The sequence below is a fragment of the Neolamprologus multifasciatus genome, chromosome 2, assembly GCF_963576455.1.
Source record: "Neolamprologus multifasciatus chromosome 2, fNeoMul1.2, whole genome shotgun sequence".
Lineage (NCBI taxonomy): Eukaryota > Metazoa > Chordata > Actinopteri > Cichliformes > Cichlidae > Neolamprologus > Neolamprologus multifasciatus.
In genome coordinates, this window is record NC_140440.1 from 6,165,769 (window position 1) to 6,186,520 (window position 20,752).

At 43.2% G+C, this 20,752-nt stretch overlaps 1 protein-coding gene across 4 annotated transcripts in view; it reads left to right on the forward strand.

The window, feature by feature from the left end:
* Positions 1-9,494: 9,494 nt before the first annotated feature.
* Positions 9,495-20,752, forward strand: part of LOC146523885 (transcription factor COE3) — a 141,153-nt gene continuing 129,895 nt past the window's right edge. For 2 of the 4 annotated variants that reach the window (XM_085170427.1, XM_085170431.1), the window contains exon 1: positions 9,497-10,253. In XM_085170427.1, coding sequence (XP_085026553.1) covers positions 10,120-10,253 — 134 coding nt within the window. In that variant the 5' untranslated portion in view covers positions 9,497-10,119. Of the gene's footprint in view, positions 10,254-20,752 lie in introns of all 4 variants that reach the window. The other 2 variants (XM_085170436.1, XM_085170445.1) reach the window with 2 other exon arrangements.

Consider the following 20,752-nt stretch of genomic DNA (forward strand, 5'->3'; position numbering starts at 1 on the left):
AGAGCCGGTTCTCTAAAAAGAGCCGGAAATCCCATCACTACTAAAGACCTAGCTGCTGTATTTCACAGGTAGAGAAAAGAAAGAGCTAACTTTAGTCAGAGATGGAGAAAGATAAGAAAGACAGGAGAGGAAGAAAAGAGGTTAGATTTAAAGTGAAGGACTGCTCATTTAAAGCTCACATGTAAGCCCTCATGTTGTTAAATCACATATTGCATCTGTACATGTGAGATTATGTTGTTTCATATTGTGAAACGTACTAGAAATCAAACTGAGGGAGACTAACTGTGTTATTTAAAGGCTGCATGAAAATCCTCTGCAGGTTAGTGCAGGATAAACAGGTTAGTTTGCTGTGCTGTGATGGATTTAAAGTAAAGAACAGTGTGTGACTGGTGCGCAGTGGCTGTGGTTACATGGTCAGAGTTAGATTACATCAAGTGTGGCAGAGATTCATTGACTGAATTCCACCTTCACACTAACTTTATAGTGTGTAATGTAAAGACAGCATAAACAGTGTACTGTCTGTACAGGATGAAATCAGCCAGGACGACTCATGAAACATCTGCTCACATGTGGTTGAATTCAGTTGTGTACATCCACAAAGAGCAGCAGGTCAGCTGATCACAGCCTGCACACTAAGAAAATCTACTGGAGCTCTCAGTAGAAGTTATTGTGAGCTATGATTATTTTTCCCACACTGAACCATTACAACCAGTTTAGTGTTCTCCCACCTGCTGAATCCACTTTAACCCCTGACTACACACATTTTCCTGTTTAGATGTAAAATGGCCCTCTACAATGGAGGCAACAGGAAATAGAGTTACTTTTATTTTCCTTCTTTTTTTCAGATTGATTATTATTATATTATTATTATTATTATAATAAAAAAGTTAGACTAAAGTCTGTATTTACCGATATTAATTTATCATTATGTTAATATAGCACAAGGTTCAGTTAGCTTTGCACAAAAATAGAAACGCCCGCCAAAGAGCTACTTTTACTTTATTACTTTGAGTACATTTAAGAGCCTGTACTTTTTTACTTGAGTAAAGAAGTTGAATCAGTACTTCAACATTCACTGCAGTTTATTTTCACAGTAGTATTTGTACTTCTACTTAAGTACAGAATGTCTGTACTCTGGTGCTGGGAGAACCAGCCAGTAGCTCTGCGTGTCTGATGTGGCAGAATCAAACCAGAAGGAACCCCTCAGTCTTCTCTCAGGACTGAACCTGAGATCATTCGCTTGTTCGTGGAATGTTTAAAGCACTAAACTGTGGAGCCACTGTATAAATGTGTAACTGAGTCTAACTGATCTAAAAAGTTCCAGAAGGTTTACTGTTGAGAGTTTACACTGAAACATGTACGGGTCGATGTGAGGATGTTAATGCTCATCAAAGGCTTCCTTCACTTTTTTACCCAGGATAAATTTTGTTTGAAATATTTGAAATGAGTTTTTATTTGAAATAAATATTTGAGTCCACTGAAATAAGCAGACCCCTGTCATGGGTATGCTGAGCCTGATAAATTCATCATCTGAGTCTCATTTACAGGCACACAGTATAATCACACACACGTGTCTTTAAACTCTGCTTTATCTAAATGCACCGTGATGATTTAGCACTGATGTAGCAGGTGGTTGGTGTTTGAGCGGCAGTGTAATCCACCCTTCTGTCCAACAGATGGCGCTCCCTGCATTCAGTTGGTGACAAAGGCAGCATGATGGAGGACAAATGCCTCAGAAATAAAAGAGATTACGGTGAAAACATCTTTTATTAGGGAACCTGAACAAACATGTAGCACCCAAATATTAAAGTTTTGCTCATAAGCAGCTCTGATCCAGATCAGTGCAGTTCAGAAAGCTGAGAGGACGACTCACATACTGTACAAGCTGTGAAACTATCACAGATACAAGGAAGAAAATCTACTGAAACTGGACAATAAAACCTATAAGAAAGAAACCAACATTATGAAACATGAGAGTAAAAACAAAGAGAGTAAACAGAATATGAATAATAGTAATGTGATTGCAGCTTTGCACTAAAATGTCCCTCATTTAGCATGCAGTGTGTATTTATTATTTATTCCTCTGTTTATTTGTTTGTTTAACAGGATCACGATGGGTAGTTCTGGGTGGATTAGAAATGATTCATTTTGCAGTCCAGGAGTTTTTGGGAGGATTCTTTACCTTTGACGTTTGGTATCAAGAAAAATTAGCAGACATGAATGTGTCTCTGTATTATTTGTAGATAAAACTGATCCAGTTCACACTCAATAAACCTATAAATGGCCATTATGTGTAACTCTTAATTGGTTAATTGGCGGTTAGCTGGATTTTCTGTGGGTTTGAATTTGAGTGCACTGGTTTTTACATAGAGTGCTTTTACATGGATTCACCCAATCAATCACACATTCATGCAGCTCTTCATTCTGCACTGTGTATCTATCACACCCTCACAGGTATGCAACTCTGCTTCCTGAGATACAGAGGCCCCGGATGAAGGATGGAAGAGGTGAGAAGTAACAGGAACATCCACAGCTTTCTGTCAAATAAGGTAACACACTCACTAGCTTCGGTGTAGGTTGACGGATTGTGCTAACATGCGTAGTCCTGCTGGAAAACCCTGCAAACCCTGCTCCTAAAATGATCAGGATGCAGGAGTTTAGGGGGAAAAAGTGGATATTTGGTGTGATATCCTCACAAAAACATCAAACTGGAATAAGAAAAACTGGGAGTGAACGTTATGATGTTTCCAAGGAAGTATTCTCTTTCTGGATCCAGGGACTCGGTTCATGCACGACGTGGAGGGAGGCATGTGGTCTCAGGCTGCTCATGTTTACCTCGTTTATTCGAGCCTCAGAATTCAGTAAGCTGCAGACAAACTTTGCAGGAAATCTCAAATCTGCTGCTGATTTTCCAGCTGAAGTCTACGAGATGAGGAAGTATAAAGTATCGCTGCAACAATCAAAGGTGGAAAAATGCACTTTAGATTGTACTTTTACTGCGTACAAAGTACTGATACAGTGAGTTTTACAGTTCGTGCACAGTTCTCAAGTGCATCGGTTTTCTTTCATGTTATTGTTGCCGTGGTCACACTCTTGGATCAAAAATACAATCAAAGGAATAAATGATAAGCTGCTGGCAGATATAATTACAGGTCTGCCTTTGAGTTTTGGTTGAGGTTAGCAGGAACTATTAAAGCCACGGAGAGGCTGCTGTCAGCTCAGTCTGCACAAACCAGCCAAACGCTGCAACTCTGAGGAGGCCTGTGATTGGCCAGAGAGCCTATGGACTGAGCCCAGACCAGGTGCTGCAATTAAGTCACCTTTCAGACCAATTAAATGAAGGCATTGTGAACAGCTGTGATGGACAAACAACACCTAAACCTTCGTCAAACTTCACGAAACCAAGTGACTATTTCATGTCTCTGTTTGAGTTTCTTTTTCTCTGAAAGACATGATGGTGTTCTGTAGGGATTAGTTTTGTTTTTCTGTCATTTTTATGTAAAACTGAGCAAAAAAAAAATCAATTATATGCAAATCCTCATCTGTTGCGTTCTCACAAACTCGCTACACTGCTACACCATTACAGTGACGTCATCATAGTCGGGATGTTTTTTCATCTTTTTTTATTTCCATGCTTCTGTTTCAGCCTAAATCTGAAAAAAACAAACACGAAACCCCCAAAACATCTGGATTGCAGACCTGGAATAATTTAAATATTTTGTTCAGAAACACTCAAAATATTTACATTATTGAAATCTTTGAAAATGATTCAATAACATTCAGTAATGTTAAAAAACAAACAGCTTCCCATTCCTCACACTCCCCTTTGACAAATTCCCATTTTTAGGATTAAAAATATCACAGCACGTGGAAATATGCAGTGAGGATTATAAATGACGCCACTCAGATATTTGAAATTGAATTTGAAAATATCAAATAAACATGCAGAGAAAGTGCACTTTTCTTTTTGCAGTGTGGGGAAGTTCTCATGTAAAGTGGATCAAACACGCTCTGAGGTGAAATCCTGAAGTTTGCCATGAGCGTGCGGTCTGCCTGCCGGTCGAGTTCTGGTTTCAGCAGCAGGCGGCGGTTTAGCACCGAGTGTGTTGTAGGATATTTAGGAGGGTTTGGGGGCACCTCTGAGGTTAAATGCCCCTCAGATGGTTGAAGTGGTGTCATGACCCCTCCCAGCAGGAGGTCTGCAGGCTCCAGGATCCTCTGATCCACCGAGCCTCGATCCCACTTCAGAGGATGAAAAGAAGGATTTGTTTGGATTTTCCCATTCTGAGTGTGCATGTGTGTGTCCATGCGTGTGTGTGTGCGCTCTTGGATGATGCCACTCCTTCCAGCCCTCCTTGCGTCTTTATTTAAACATGAACAGAAGGAATCCCTCAGTGCTGGTTTACAGTCAGATTAAACAGGCGTGTTTTAACCCAGTCTTGGTTTTAAGTTTGTGAATTAAACTAGTTGTTTTCTGTGACAGTCTCTTTCTCTTTTCAAGCTTTTGCTTTGTTCAAATTCGACACATTTACCCTATTAAAGAAATAATTTTACACCTCTGGAAAATCAGAACTCCATGAGGGCTGTTTCTGTATGCCGGCTGACAAAGACATTAAGGCCGTCCGATTCTTTGGAACCACCGCAGTCGTGTGTTTGAAGGAGAGTTCTTTTGCTTTTCTTTACTTCCTGGTTCTTATATCCTGTTCTGGTGGTGCATGCTGATATTAACCATGAATAAATAACAACGTCAGTGAACATACAGTAAACCCTGTGAGCTAAAAGCTCAGACTGCCAATCATAAAGACAAAATCTTTTTTTTTTTGCCATTTTTGGATCTGCATGATGTCATGAGGAGGGCAGGCACCTCAGGCACAGTAACCATATTGATCATCTATTTGCAAAGCATGCCCAATCAGAAGAAAGTTTACCTTTAAAAGGGGGAGGGACTAAGACAGCTTGTTTCAGACAGATGATGAGCTGAGGGACCCAGGATAAGATAAAGAAAGATTAGCTTGAACGGAGAATCATGCAAAGCTCTCCTGGTGGAGTTAAAGAGGAAAATTATGGAGATGGAAATGATCCAATGGGTCTTTAATGTAAATCCACCTTGATGCGTAACACTGGTTGGCTTATTTACCCACTCAACATTGTGAATGTTTGAACCCTGAATTTCACACACACACTGACTGTGGGTCAGTTTTTAACTTGGTCAGAGAGAAAATGAATGAATAATCAGAAGTTTGAGAAAAGTAAGTGCTGCAGTAACGAAAGCTCAGCGGCTCACTCAGACTAACCAGTTAAACTTACTGTAACATCCTGATGTTAAACATCAGCAGGCAGACAGCGAGTTTGGATAAAAGTCCTCAGTGTGTGTCATGTTTTCAGCATCAAAGTCTGATTTATTTTATTCTGTCCAAAGACACACGCAGCAGTTTAAGCGTCACCACAATACCAAACAGTGAGCTGAACAAAACTTCAAAATAAAATAACTGATTGGTATGTAAAGTGGATTTAAGATGGAAAGTTGTATAGAAACATTCTCTTGTAATGAGAGAACTTAGTAAACACTTCTTCCTGGGTTCGGTCCCCTTCAGGGATCACCATCTCCTCCTATCCCAGGATCCTCTTCGGTCACACCAACCCTCTGCACGTCCTCCTTCACTACATCCATGAACCTCCTCTGTGCTCTTCCTTTCTTCCTCCTGCTCGCTCCATCGTCATCATTCTTTCCTATCAGCTTTCCCTTTGCCAGCCATAGTTCCTACATTTAGAGTCCCTGCTCTCGCCTCCACGCTCCAGCCTTTCCTTCTCTCTCTCTGCCTCCTCCTCCTCCTTCTCCTCCTCTTCTGTCTTCTGCCGGTGCCCTGCTGGTCAGCAGCACCAGTGGCGGCCGTTGTTAACTCATGCCCCGACTGATCCGGTATGAAAATCTCATTCATTCTACCTAATTTGCCCGGGGTGGGCACCGGCACTGTGGGGGCAGAGCTGTGAAGGAATTTAAAGCTACATTTTCTGTGGCTGAGAGAATGAAATGAAATCAGCACAGAAAAAAATTAAACAATTGGATATAAATAAATGTGATAATCGCATTTTTTTTAGGATGTTTGAGCCTTTTTTAACATTTTAAACTGAACATTTATGATTTGATATCTATTAAACAGGAGAACAGAACAACAGCAGTGACCTACTAACATGTGCTTTGACTCATCATGAGTAAAAGAAGGACAATGTTGTGTTTTTGACAAATTTCTGCAGTTCCAGGATTTCCCCAAATATTCAGGGGCCTAAAAGAGTCAGGGAAACGGGGCCTGAGTCAGGATTTATGCTCATGTTGTTATTCTGTTTTCAGTCCGGTCAGAGAGAAGATCTCTGCAATCAGTAGGTGACTAAATGTGCCGTTCATATCAAAGACTTATAATTCTAAATGTCTGTTTCTTTCACTCTGATAGATAAATTAGACTCAGGTTACGCTGGCTTCAGTTTCAAACTTTAATCTCACTGCTCAGAATAGTTAGATTTTTCCTCACTGCTGGACACATCTCTGATACCGACGATTATTTCTGATGAGCCGCAGCGTGCTGATCAGGCTCGCAGTACTGGTCTTTGACCGCTGTGTGGCGCCCTGTGTCTGTAGACTGAGCCCTGCTGACTGCAGCTGCTGCTTGAAGTCACTTGTGAATTTATGTTTTTAGCAGCAGTGTTACAGAACAAAGCAACATCTGTGTTTCATGCACGACAGATTATCCTGTTTATTATGAAGAATTAATAAAGTCATTAAAGTGAAAAAATAAAACGCAGGTAAAGGTGTGTTTATCTTTGAATGTTGGAGATCCGTCTTAAAGGTTAAAAGGAGATTTAAATGCGTATGTGTCTGTGCAGCGTATGTCTAAATGTGCGTTTGGTGCTCGTGTGGTCGCATCCCGCTCGTCCAATCATTGTTCTCGTAGGTCTGCCTCGGAGAACAGGCCTGGCAGCGGCTCTTAAGCCAGCTCCAGGATGGTTTGAAGACAGATGAAGGGTACTCGATGAGGGACTCTGGAGTTCCACGGTTACTTGGAAGCGGTTCCAGGGGGTCCATGGTGGAGGCCTCGGGTGTTTTTAAGTGAGTGCCAGGGTATTTGGAGAAGTTCCTGGGAGGGTGTGGGAATAAGCAAGGTGCATCTAAAGGGAGGTTCAATGAGCTGCCTGACGTGCAGGCTGGATTCCAGAGCCGTCAGGTTTTTCTAATGAAGATTGTTATAATTAAAGTTCAGGTCATTTTCAAAGGTTCTGGAAGATCCAGCAAACAGTCCTGCTTCTGAGAAGACACCAATGGAAGGAGGTAATGACCTCCTTCCATTGGTGCACGCTCTTGGAGTTGTTAGATGAAGTTGGAAGAAATTCTAGCACGTGCGTTTTCCAGGATGTTTTCTTGAAGATGTTCTGAAATTCCAGGCAGGTCCAGGTTCATGTGAAGCAGTTTGTTGGAGTGTTTCGACAATTGTGATGGTTTGAGGATGTTTGGGTGGTTATTAAAGTTTCTCAGGTGGTGTAGATGACAGTTTATCAGATGTGAAGGCTTTGAACAGTTGTCATTGTGTTTAAAAAAAATAATTATAGAAGATATTAAGAAATTTTGTTTTCATATTCCAGGATATGCTGGAATTCAGGGTCAGCTCACTGGATTTTTTCAGGCAGTTCTGCGAGGGACATTTAGGTGATTTTTAAAGATTTGGGGATTTCTGTGTGGGAGAGAGGAGTTTAACTACTGGAGTATTTAAGGGAGGTCCTTGTCGTCTGGCGCTTTTTCTTAGAGGCTGGCGGCTCTTGATCTGTAGTTAATCGGCCTTTATGAGTCCCTGGAATGTTTCAGGTTTTCCAGGAAGGGTTTTTTTTAGCATATGCAACTACAGGTGGGCGAGATGCACCTGAAGCAGCTCCTGATGCAGTTTTAGATCCTTGTTTGGATTTTAAGGGATGTCAAGTTTTAAAGATTTCCTAAGGGTCGTGGGGATTTCAGCATCATATTTAAGGATTTCAAGGATTCCTTGAAAAGACGTCAGATTTGAGGGGCTGTTTTATTTGGCAGCAGGCTTCATTACCTTCAAGTAATATTAAAGAATCAAAAGCACCATCAAAATAAAACAAATTTACATTAAATGAAATTAATACTGAAAATTAAAAAAACAGCTTTCATCCCTCACAACCTGTAAAAATGATTCTCAGGGTGGAAAAAAATAAATTACATTTATTATAGCGCCAATTTCATTAATAAACCTGAAATTTTATTTAACATAAGGTTACCACGTAAGGCACATAATTACAGCAGTAAAATGCTACATATTAAAGCAGTAAAATAATATTTATAATGAATATTTTCGCGAGCCTGTTGCCGTCTGGTTTCTAATCCGGCCCGTCTTCATCACCCTCCTCTTCATCGCCAACATGTTTGCAGCGTCTCATTGACTTTTTCTCTCCCTGCACAGAAGTATTTTTCCAGGCTTTCCAGACGTTTCTGTTTCCCTGGAGGGAGGCAGTGGGCTAAAGGAGGATAAATATTTAATCAGCGCTGCTCTGGAGTTTTTGCTTAATTAGAGGAATTCTGCTCCTGCCACGAAAACCAACAGAGATGACTGCTGCAGACGTCAGATCAGGCAAAACAGCGAGAGACGAGCTGAAAACGGTTATTACGGTTACCGTTATCATTATTATCACTGTTATTATTATCATTATTATTATCACTGTCGCCGGAGGAGGCGTGACAGGTCTTGGAGGTGCTTCTCTCTTTGACTTTGAAATCAAACACACATTTTAAAGCGGTGTGAAATAAAACAGCTTATTAGCGGTTTCCCTCCGGGTGTGTGCATATGTGTGTGAGAGAGAAAGAGTGCGTGTGTGTGAGACAGAAAGAGAGTGTGTGTGTGTGCGCGTGTGTGTGTGTGTGACACAGAGAGAGCAAGAGTGCGTGTGTGTTTTTGAGCGCCATATGTCCGTGCGTAAAAAGCGCACTTTGTTGTGGTATTTGCGTGCCGCCGTGTCGGTGAGGCTGCACGCGGGATGACAGAGGAGATTACTCCGCGTGGGGCCCGTTAATCCCGCGGGTTGGCGGCTTGTGATCAGGTTCGGGGTGAAACGCGGAGCGCGCGCGGGCCCGGAAGGTTCGGATGAAGCCGCGGCCTCGGTGCGAGGGCCGGAAGTGACGGCAGCAAGTGTGAGAGGAGTGTCACGTACCGGTGTACCTGCGTGGCCCGCTCTGGTCTCGCGCTGTTGTTGCTTTGATTTTTTATTACTTCTTCAAACTTCAATTTTCGCAGCGCGCGCGGCCCAACACGCGGAAACCCTTATTTGGCGCGCGCTTTGCAAAACAATGACGCAACACGAGCTTTCAGCCAATGAGCAGCCAGAGGCGCGACCAGTATTCAAACGAGCGGCCCATATTTGGTATCGGCCCCGCCCCCCCAGCTTCGCGTCGGTCCCCCGGGAGCTCCGGAGCCCCGGACCCCGGGAGAAGGAGCTCTCCGCCGGGACGGAGGAGCCATAAAGAGCCGGGGAGGGAGGGGATGAGATTCCTCGCTGCCCAATCCCCCTGCTCCCCCGGGAGCAGCAGCCTTCCTCGGCCCGGCCCTCCCTCTTGTTTGCTAATCATTTCATTTTACTCCTTTTTGAAGCGCTCGCCTGTTTTTTTATCCCACTTTTCATTTTTCCACAATCCGCGGCTGCTCGCCTCCCTCTGATCCCGGCTCTGCCGCTCCGTTCTCGCGGCGTCAGGCTGATTCTCCGCCGCCTCCTCTGAGATGCTCTCCCCGCTCTCCGCTCCTCTCTCCGACTGCCTTTAACTTCACACGGGCGCAGCTTTAAAGCCCGGACTGCTGCGAGCCGGGGCTGGGATCTAAAACAACCCCGGAGACACCCACAGGGATCCGGGGCTCTTCTCTGGATCAGGACCCGGTACTTTGGGGAAGCTCGCTCGCTCGTGTGTCCCCCCACCCCCACCCCTCCTCCTCCCCTCCTTCCTCCTCTTTTCTCCACCTTAATCCAGGTGGTCCTTTGGCTTTTTGAGTGGCTGGTACAGGGAGGATTATTCTTCTTCTTCTTCTTTCGTGTTTCTGGTGAAGACAAAGCTCCCAGAAGGACACTTTGATGTTCTCCATCCAGGACAGCCTCCCCCGGGGGGCCCTAACCATGAAGGAGGAGCCGCTCCCCACCGGCATGACCCCGGTCCGCTCGTGGATGCAGGGCGCGGGGATTTTGGACGCCAACACAGCGGCACAGAGGTAAAAATCCCACAAAAGCACGCGGGCGACTTTTCGTGAGTGTGCCAGTGAGTGAGTGAGCGTGACGGTCTGGGAGTCCAGGTGAAGGTGGCAGTTTGCATCTTGCGGGATCTGAAAAGTGTCGCGCGCAGGGGGGCAAAAAGAAAAAGGCAAAGTTAAACCAGCGCGAGGACGAGCCCCACGCGCTCCGCTCCTCTAAAACTTCAGAACGATAAAAATCCGGTTTGTAAAGTTTGACTTTGAGGTTCAGTGTGAGGTTCAGAGTGAGTCCGAGAGGCTCGGAGAATAAAAATGATCAAAGGCGGAAGCCTCCAAAATAATCAAACCTGTGGGAGCGCGAGGCGCTAAGCGCCTGGGCGCAGCTCCTCTCTGCCGGGGTCGGCTCCAGCGGCCGCCCGCCGTCTGCGCTCCACAAACCTCAGCGTGAAATACCGTCTACGGCTCCCACGCCGCGGACCGGAATACACGGTGCGCACACAGAGCGCGAAGAGGCTCGAAGCCGCTGCCCCGAGAACAGCTCAGAGAATAATTCTCACGATCACAGCAAACCATTAAAACCCAGAATTAATTTATTAATAATCCCGAATTACAGAAAGTTAACCCCGCGTGAAGGAAAATAACCCCGCGTGAAAGTGGGTCACAGGTTAAAGGAAGCCGAAAGCAGAAAGTCTTCATTTAAAATCACTTTGAAACGATTTTTGTGTTTTTACTATTTTTTATTTTCAGGTTAAATTAATTTCAAACTGCAGCTTTAATTTAACAACAAAAACACTCATTCAGTTTTTAATTAAAATCTCGCTCTTACATTTTTTATACTGACAGTTTTTACATTTAGGTTTTTTCACTAGAAACTCCACATTTTTATTTTTTTTCTACTGATTAAAACGCGACGCAGAATCTGAGAGTTTAAACTGCTTAAAGCATCTCCGGCTGAAATCTGACTGCCTCACTCAGATAAATCAATGCGCGCTTTTCTGCTTCAGGTTTAAATCACCTGAACACGAAGAGAGGAAAAAAAATCAGCAGTCTGAAGAAGCTCCACAGAAACCGCATCCGTCCACGGCGTGGGATGGCCTCTGACTCCCTGTTAACTTTAAAACATCTCCTCCTGAATTTGTTCTGTGTTTTAAATCCGTCCGAGCTCCTCACCTGCACACATCATCACTAACATTATTTTCTCGGCTCATCAAAACGCGTCAGTAAAAACATAAAAACATGGGCTGAAGCATATTTGTAGTTTATAAATCCAAAATCTTCAGTTTAATTTTAGATTTATTAATAAAATACCAATTTTAGCTTTAAAATAAGGAAGAATGAGATCTGAAGACTAAAGTGTGTGAAACCTTAGGCACGTGTGTCTGCACAATAAATACATTTTACATACCTAATTTTGCACAAAGTGAAGAGCTAAGCAGATATTTATGACAGATTTTTTTCAGGCCAAAATACAGATAAAAAAATATGTATAAAATAAAATAATTTGCCCTAAGCTGCAGAGGAGGGAGATCTCTGCACTTAATGCATCCAGAGACATCAGATTAAAAAAAAAAAAAAAGAAGTATTGCTGCACACAAAACTCCAAACTGCAGATCTTTTAAACTAAAATGACTATTGCTGGAGAAAAGCTGAATTTTATTCCTGTTTCTGGCTGAATTTAAACAAAGAGCAACTCTTTGTGTTTTGCATTTTACACTCTGAGGACTTTGAGGCAAACGCTCCTCACGGATGCTTAAACTCTCCTGCACATTAACGCTGATCCCGAGCGTCCGTCCTTCATCCGCACGTTGCTTTAATAACTGGATTCAGTGTTTTTGTAGCCTCGCCGTTTCCCGAGCAGGTGGATCTGAGCTCATTACACCGAGTTGCTTCTCTCTGCTCGCGTCCTTTAACTTTGTAAACATCCCACCAGCTGATCAGTTTAAGCTTTTACTGCCATCGTCTCAGCTTTAAATGTAGAAACTCAATTACACAGAGGAGAGGTCGCAGACTGTTTCTGCTGCTTTAAAGCAAATCTGGAATGACTGAAGCTGCACATTTGTAATCTTAAAGCAGCATTTAGAAGTGGAAGCAAATCGACTCAGATGTGTACAGCGTGGGAAAGTTCCCACACTTATTGTGCACACGTTAATCACTGCTTTCTTTCTGTGGATAATATTTAAACGTCATTCAGCAAAAGCTTGAAAGTGACAAAAGCCGGAACGATGAGGAGGAAAGAAAAGAGGGAGAAACCTCAGAGGGATCCTCTTCCAGGACGGACAGATGTGCAGGAGATGCTGTGTGTGCAGCGCAGACAGATGGACAAAGAGTCGAGTTTCAGAAAGAAGAGGCAGAGCGGAATAAAGCACGTCACACCTGAGATGATTCAGATAATCTAACATGAACGAGGGTTTGTTTAATTCTGATGAGGGAGGTTAAATTCACTGCAGTTTGAGTGATTTTTAAATGTCAGGAACAGGACGAGTGATCGCAGGCACTCCAACTCCTTCAGCCTCTCACAGTGGAAAGCAGTCAGCAATAAAACAATAAAAAATGATGATCTGAGGGTAATTTTCCCCAATAAAAAACTCACTAATTGTCCATCACCCGTGCACGTGTAGCTAAAGCTGCACGTGCTCGAAGGACACGGGGAAGAAATGTGGCTGAGCTTCAGCGGGTCTGAGATGTTTTCTAACGTGACAGGAAACAGCGCCGCTGAAGCTCAGAGACACACGACCACACCAAGACTTAAACACGACGAGCCAGTCAAAGCTCAAAAAGCTGCATCTTTACTCCCGACAGAAATCAGCTTTAGACGCTTGGCGGGAGGATTTTTATCCACACGTGATAATCTGATCACATCGAGAGGGGTTTCTGTATAAGACATGGATTAAAAAACACAAACGTTTTAAAATCATTAAAACAGTCCAAACCTGACTGAAACATTTGTAAATGTCAAACAGAGTCCTCTCAGCATCGTCTAACCCTCAACGACGAATATTCTCCTTAGCAAACATTTCATGCATTTAGATTTAGACCTTTATCGTAACAATTACATCTTTAAAATCTGATTCTTTATTTGATCATCGCGTGTCAGATGTCAAACCTGAGGAAACAAACAGCAGGTTTGGGGTGTAAATACGTCAAAAACACTCGTCTGTCTCAAAACCCTCAGATTTCTGTGAAATCTCACACGGAGTTTGTTAAATTTTGGGTCTGAAATTGTTTTCCGAGCGTTCCTAGGGAAACTTCCAGCGCCGATAAAAAAGCTTTAAATTATATTTAGACATTTATGATAATCATAAATCACTGAAAGGAGGGTTATCAGACAAAAAAAAGAAAAAACACAGATGACGAAGAAACGTCAGAAGAGCGATGAGTGTTGGTGAAATAATAATGCGCAGCAGATGAAGTTCTAATGTGAAGAAAAACACGAAAACACACCAGTGAAGGTTTCACCTGCACGGACGTGGCCTCCAGGCTCGTTATCAGAGCCACAGTGGCTGCACGTGAACTTTCATTTGAGGCTAAAGGAGACGTGTGTGATCCCAGCAGTAACAGCAGAGTGATGCAGTGCGAGTTCAGCTGAAAACAAATGAGGTCAAACTTTAATTTTACTCTCGCGTTTTAACGGTTTCTCGGCACATTTATATTTTTGTGTATTCAAAAAGAGAGAGCAGAAAGAGCTTCGGGTCGACTTGTGTTTTCATGTGTGTTGTTTTAATAAAAGCAAAGTTGCTCGACGGCGCTGCAGACGTTGGTTTTTTTTATTAGTGCAAAGACGTGCAGATGTGAGGGGGGTGAAGCCTTTTTCTGCTTTTACATTAGGAAACTAAATCATCAGCACAGGTTCAAAGCTGATCTCCGTTAAGTACAAACCTCAAGGGGACAAATAAGTACCTCGTGTTAAGGTTCAACAGCAGCACCTCAGAGGGAACGAACCCGGCGAGGAGCCGTTTAACGTGATTATTTTTAAAGTAAATCAAAGACGACTCGCTGCATTTAAATGTGAGTGTATCTGGAGCTGGTTTAAAGTAAAAAAACGGGACTTAAATAGACTGCTGGACGTCAAGTTTACATCAGTTTCACTCTGTGGACTCTCAGTAACTCGTGTTTATGTTGTATTTACGTTGACGTGAACGTTATTCATGACGGTCAAATAGAAAACAAGCAGCTTACGTTCGACTGGAAGAAAGAACGTCGTCTTCACTGGATAGAAAAGAGAAGTGGTTCAGCTTAGCTGTATATCTCAGACCGAGTCTATTTATTTATTTCTTTAACTCCTCGTTTCCTCTGCTGTGCATCCACGCACGCTGAAATCTCACTGAGGTTTCTGTGGGTTTAAACCTCCTGTGGAAAAAGTGTGACATGCAGAAATGAGCTGCTCGACTCACGAATGAGATGTTTTAATTTTCCCAGACTGAAACCTGGACACGTGTGCATTAAACAAACATATTTTCACCCATAAGGACAACACGGTGCTGTTATATGTAAAGCAGTTAACCCTTTAAACAGCAGCCAGTCGTTTATGTAACGATGAGAGTTACAATGTGGTTTCTTTGTGAGGCATTTATCAAACTACTGTTCTAATCTCACCTTTGTTCAAGCAGATAAAAATAATCAAAGTTCTGCAGAAATAAAATAAAAAGTCAAGTTTAAAGACAGAAGAAAAAATGCAGGCATAAAAATAAGCTCATGTGTAGAAGGCGGGGTGAAAAATCTGCAAAGGAGGTGAGTCAATACACAATAAAACCTTAAAACGATGAGCGGGACACGGTGCAGTCCCACCGCCTCACAATGCAAACAGCACGATAAACTCAGGTTTGGAGCTTTCTCTGAAATATTCAGCTGAAGTGATGCAGCTTAGCTGGAAGTGATCTGAGAGGGGTCAGAGGTCAGCTGGAAGTTTACCCAGCATCGTTTTGTAGATAAAAATACACCAGCGCTGTTTCCCAAAAACCCAAGAATGCAGTGAGTTAGAGGCGCATGTCATCATGGCGGCAGCACCGACGAGACAAAGAGAATAAACTTTGTTTCACACAAGAAAACACAAAAACTTTATCGATGAGCTGTTCCATTAGAACTTCAGTGAACACCGTTTTAGTTTAAATTTACTGAAAGCAAAGCGCGAAAAACACAAAGTGTATGGATCGCATGCAGTGAGGGTTACAAACAGTGTAATTAGATTACATTTGCTTTCATTAGTTCTTTAAAATGAGGCAACGTTAATGCTGTAAACTCATAAAAAGTGTTTTTTCTATCACAAACGCACAAGTGTGACCAGCGAGCATCCGCGTTCCTCTGGTTTGATTTTTAAAAAACTGAAACGCGGCAGACAGATTTTATTTTCTCGCTACTGAACGTCCAAAATGTTTGGAGATTTTTAACGATGGAAAATAATAAAATAAGAATAATATCAACCATCATGCCAGAGCTTCAGAATAAAGCTCCGAATTCATGTTTTATTTTGAAGCCAGCCCAAAGTTTTCTTTATGTGAGGATGCGTCCTGTGAGCTGATGTGGTCAGGCTTATCATGCAGGGATTTGATTGGACACGTGAAGCACAGACACATGATGTCACTGCGTCCACATGCAGTCCTGTTATTGATCGCATATTGGGACCTGATCGGGCTGAAATCAGGTCTTTCTCTGATTCAACAGCTGATCTCTAACTTTTCAAACGTCCTGCTTACCGGGCTGATCGATTTAACCTTCCAGTGACACGATCTCAACTTCAGTTTGAAAGGTTTAGGGGATGCGTTCTGATGTTTAATCTTTTTCTTCTTTTGCTTTCAGCATAAATCCTGAGATGTTATTGTTCTCAGATCAGTGAGAGAATCTTTCACATGACTGGAAACTAAAAAAGCTCTTCGTTCGAGGTAGTCTGCAGTGTTTTGTTGTTTTTGTAAGAAGACGTTTAGAAGCGCCGAGAGTTTTGAAAGTGTGGAGCTGCAAATCTGAATCAGTGAGTCGATCAGCTCCTGATCTGATCACTGAACAGCTGTAAGGTGTTTGATGCCGTGGATTAGAAAAAAAAGAGGTTTGTGGTGCTTTCTATTGATTAAAAGGCAGAAAGTAATCACACGTTTCATCCTGCAGTGTATTTGTGTATTTAGATGTCTAATCAATACCTGCTGATCTGCGGCAGCCACAAGGGAAGGTCACGAACTGTTCATCCTGGAGACAGGAGTTCGTGCTTTTATTTTGGAATTCTGTTTCCAGCTTTTACACCTTTCTAATTCTGATGTTTAGAGGAAGGAAGCACACATTCACATGATGTTTGGCTCCTGCTGTACGAGCGGGAGCAGGGAGGGAGCTGGCCTCCTGCTTAGGAGGAGGAGGAACAAACAGTGAAGAAGAGCCTGACTGTTGTACGGGCTCATCTGGAGAGATTTTATCGTGTTTCAGAATAGACGCCTTCCTGTTTTCACACTATATTTACTTCCAAACAGACCTCCTTTGCCATCATCTTAGAAACACGCCTGGTGAGCAGGTGATGAAACAGTGTGTGTGTGTGTGTGTGTGTGTGTCTATATGGCAGAAGTGTTCACAGAGGAACTCCTGACCACAGTCTCACAGCAGTCCGTCATTTCTAACCATCCACTTTCGTGCTCCATCATCCAGCTCAGGAGATTGTCCCAAAGATGGGGCACGCTCCGGACAGGTCTGATTTATCACAGGGCCGATTAACGTTCAGGTACACCAGGAAATTCATATTTTCTGCTTTTAAAGCAAATAAATCTGCATATTTCAGGCTTATTTTAGCACCAGACACTGATTTTTATAAAGTGTAGAAGTGTTTTTGGGATCTGTACTGTCTGTAGTAAACCTCCCACAGACTGAACTCCGTGTTGTTTCAGTCTTATTCCGTCTGCTGTCTGATGCAGGATCACCGTCACAGTTCAACACATCTGAGCTTTAAACTTTAAGTCTGGGAGGAAAACCATTTTTTAAAGAGGTTTCCATCCAGGGCGACTCATCAGTTTAGGTTTGAGCATTCCTGCCAACAAATAACAAGGAAAAATGTGCAAAAAAATCATCGTTATGCTACGATGACTTTTTTTTTTTTTTTTAATGTTATGATTTCACAGTTTGGTGGGACGGCTATCACAGGAAAGACTGAAAAACTCGACCCAAATCTTTGAGTCTCGTCCAAACCTTAACCTCAGTTATTTGGCAGATCTGCTGTTTCTTAAACAAACTTTGGGAAGTTTCTAATGAGCGACGACTTTTAAACGGTCATTTCTAGAAACTCTGTAGAAGCTGTAACGATGAGGGGGAGATTTTTCTCACGCTGTTGGCAGGTGTGTGTTTTTAATGTGTGTGTGTTGGAGCTTCAGGTGAACAGATTTTCCTCGACCCTCCCTGAGAGGAGGAAACGGGAAGAAAAAAGAGCGAGCAGAGTGAGCGATCCCGTCCTCCACGCCCCGTCTTCGTCCTCTGGGGTGATCAGGGCGAGTGGAGGGGGAGGCGGGTGGCGGGTGAATAAACGTCGACATGGGGATTTCCCTCTTTGGCGTCATCCGTCATCAGTTCAATCATGGAGCGTTTGGCGTTCTGCTCGGCGGTCCCCCGTGGTGGGCGGATTGGTACTCGGAGACGGGCTGTGGCGTCTGGCAGTGATGGATTCTCGCGCTGAGAGACTCTTTTATCAGAGAGTCGTAACTCTCAGCGGCGGCCGCGGATGATGGAGAGGTCGGCCGAGGCCTGCGCTCGCTCACCTTTTTCTCTGTAACGCTTTACTCTCTGAGTCTGGCGAGGAAAAATGCATTTCCTCCTCCTTCTCCTCACTTACGTTAAACTCTGAGCACCTTAAAAAACAGCCGCCGCTGTCTGTAAATCCTGCCCAGCACACCGTCCTCCTGGAAGTGCAGTGGTAGAAACAAACGCCGACACTCTGCTGAATGTCAGCCGCCACGGGCAGCTCGGCTAATCACGGGAGGCGAGAAAGACAGGAAAAAAAAGCTGCAAACAATTAACCCGAGAGGAGCAGGTGACCACGCTAATGGGCTCGGCCTTTGTGTGTGTGTGACAGGGTAAAGGATGTGTTTGGGAGGAAACAGCTGACTTCAGGAAACGTGCAGCTGTGTTAGCTCAGCTCTCATCCATCCTCAGCAGGGGAGGTAAAATATTAAAGCATCACAAGAAGACGTCTCTCTCCATAAACCCAAAGCCAAACTGAACTCTTGGAAGCGGCTTCTTGACCACAAAAGCTCAGATTTACAGAGCCCCGAAGGCACCGCGCAGACCAGAGTTGATGAATAAATGAACCGTTTCTTTCCCCCAGAGGAACTGGAGGAATGCACCTGAACGCAGCACGCATGACGTGGTCCAGAGAGCAGTTAAATCTACATGTGGACCTAAAAGTTCTGATTTTCAGACCAAAGAACCTGAAATGATGAAATATCTGCACATCTCATACTTCACTGTATTTGGAGCCGATTTATGAGCGGGTCTCGTAACCCGACTGGTGTTCGGCTTTGTACGAACCTGCGCACTTCCAGGTTATAATATTAAGTTTTACTCTCTGAAAGATCCAAACGGCCAAAATGTAAATTGTCTGATAACTCAGAAATCAACAGTTTTGCATTTTTCTTATTTAAAAACTGGAACCCTGAACGCACCAGTGAGGACAAACATGAAAAGTTTTGTTTAAATCGATTACTTTCGGGGTTCAAAATTTCAAGTTTACCTGTTTTTTCTTTCTGTTAGTTTTCCATACATACGTGAATGAAACTGGAATAATTACGCCAAAGTTCAGACAAAGTTTTTAAGCAGTTTGTTTAACAAATCTGAAATAACCTGTTTCATACTGTATGCACACAAATATCCTTTTGTTGTCATTTGTGAATTGCCTTAAAATGATAAATAAAGGAGCTCCTGGTAATCAGATTACTTTGGTCAACCAGGAATACTTGAATGTGCAGCACCAGCTGGATTAACAGATGATGCTTTTATCCACCAAACTCCATTTAAAAAAAGAGCTGTTTAACTTTTCGTGTAACACTCCCAGTGCGTGTGTGTGTGTTGGTTTGACGTTGTAAGGTAAATGTTAATGATTTGGTTGTCGACCGGTTGGTGATTTTAATCCTGTTTGTGTTTTTTCTTTTTACTCGTGCTAATCGAAGGTGAAACTGCAGAACAAACAGCTGCAGGTCGGATTTTGACGTCCGTGAAATCTCGTCTGCTTTTACACTTAGATGCATTTTCACACATTGAACACCTCACAGAATGCACTAATTAGCACGCATACTCCTCTCACACACACACACACACACACACACACACACTTGGTCAGAAGTGTGTGTGCAGAAGCCCCTCAGCTTAAAGACTAATTTGTTGGTAATTGCAGCATGACAGGAGCAGCCATTCCAGCATCGAGCCACCGTTTCCCCGAGCCAGTCGCCCTAATTAGGAATGACACACACTATTAAGGTGCATAAATGGAAATCAGTCAGCGGGCGTTTCCTCCCTGACGGCGCCCGCCACTGCCGTCGAACCCACAGCAGACCATCGGTGCACCAGAAACCACCCACAGTGCATTTCTCACGCCGTTATCATTCTTAAACTGAGAGGAAGAGTAGGTGGAGTTCACGTTCAGTAATCTGATTACTTTTAAATTATCATTACTCTGTGCAAAGTATAAAAAAACAAGTTGCACAATTGATGTAAAATAGGTGGTTTTTACCATGGAGTTTGGTGGTGGAGCTGAGATCGATGAATATCTGTCCAGCTTTGTCAAAGTTACACAAACTCACAAAGTTGCACGGGTGGCTCAACTCACAGTGATTTATTTTAGTGTGTTGTTAAATTCTCGCTCTTTGCTGGACCCTTACCGTACGCTCCACAGTGACGCTCCACAGCTAGGACAGCAGCTCATTGACTCCGTGTGCTCCTTCAGAGCTTTGCTCCAGCAGATGGGCTGAAACTGTATTTAGCGTGTGCAGACTGCATTTTATAGACAGTCTAACAACGTAGGTAACATTAGAGCAACACAAAACTTGCACATGCATGTATTCCAATTATTCAGTCGTGCAGATTGTGGGAATTTTCTGGGATAAACGGCAAAACAGGAGGCGGCCCGGAGATGGTTTTAGAATACAGGAGAAACACAGGAAGTATGGGAGTGCTGGCAGGTCTGCAGATTTCTGTTTTATGAATCGGAGCTTCAGATGTGTGAAACGATGAATTTCCTCTTGGTGCTGAGACGTAACATAGCTGCTCCGATAAACGAGAAATGTAAACTTAGTTATAAAATCTAAAGTTAAAATATTTAATATCTACATGCACGGGACTGTGTGGTCACTGTACGTCCACAATATATCATTTGAAGTGTCGTACTGATCTGAGTGTTTTGACACTGTTTGCTTTCCATACATACCTGTGTTTACTCAGAATAATTAAACCCGAGGATCGGGAGGGGAGGCGGCGTTTGAAGATATGCTCTCAGCGCAGAGCTCGCTTTGCTCTGATGCTTTCAAACGGAATTTTTGTCCACACGAAGACGGACACGTGCGATCGCG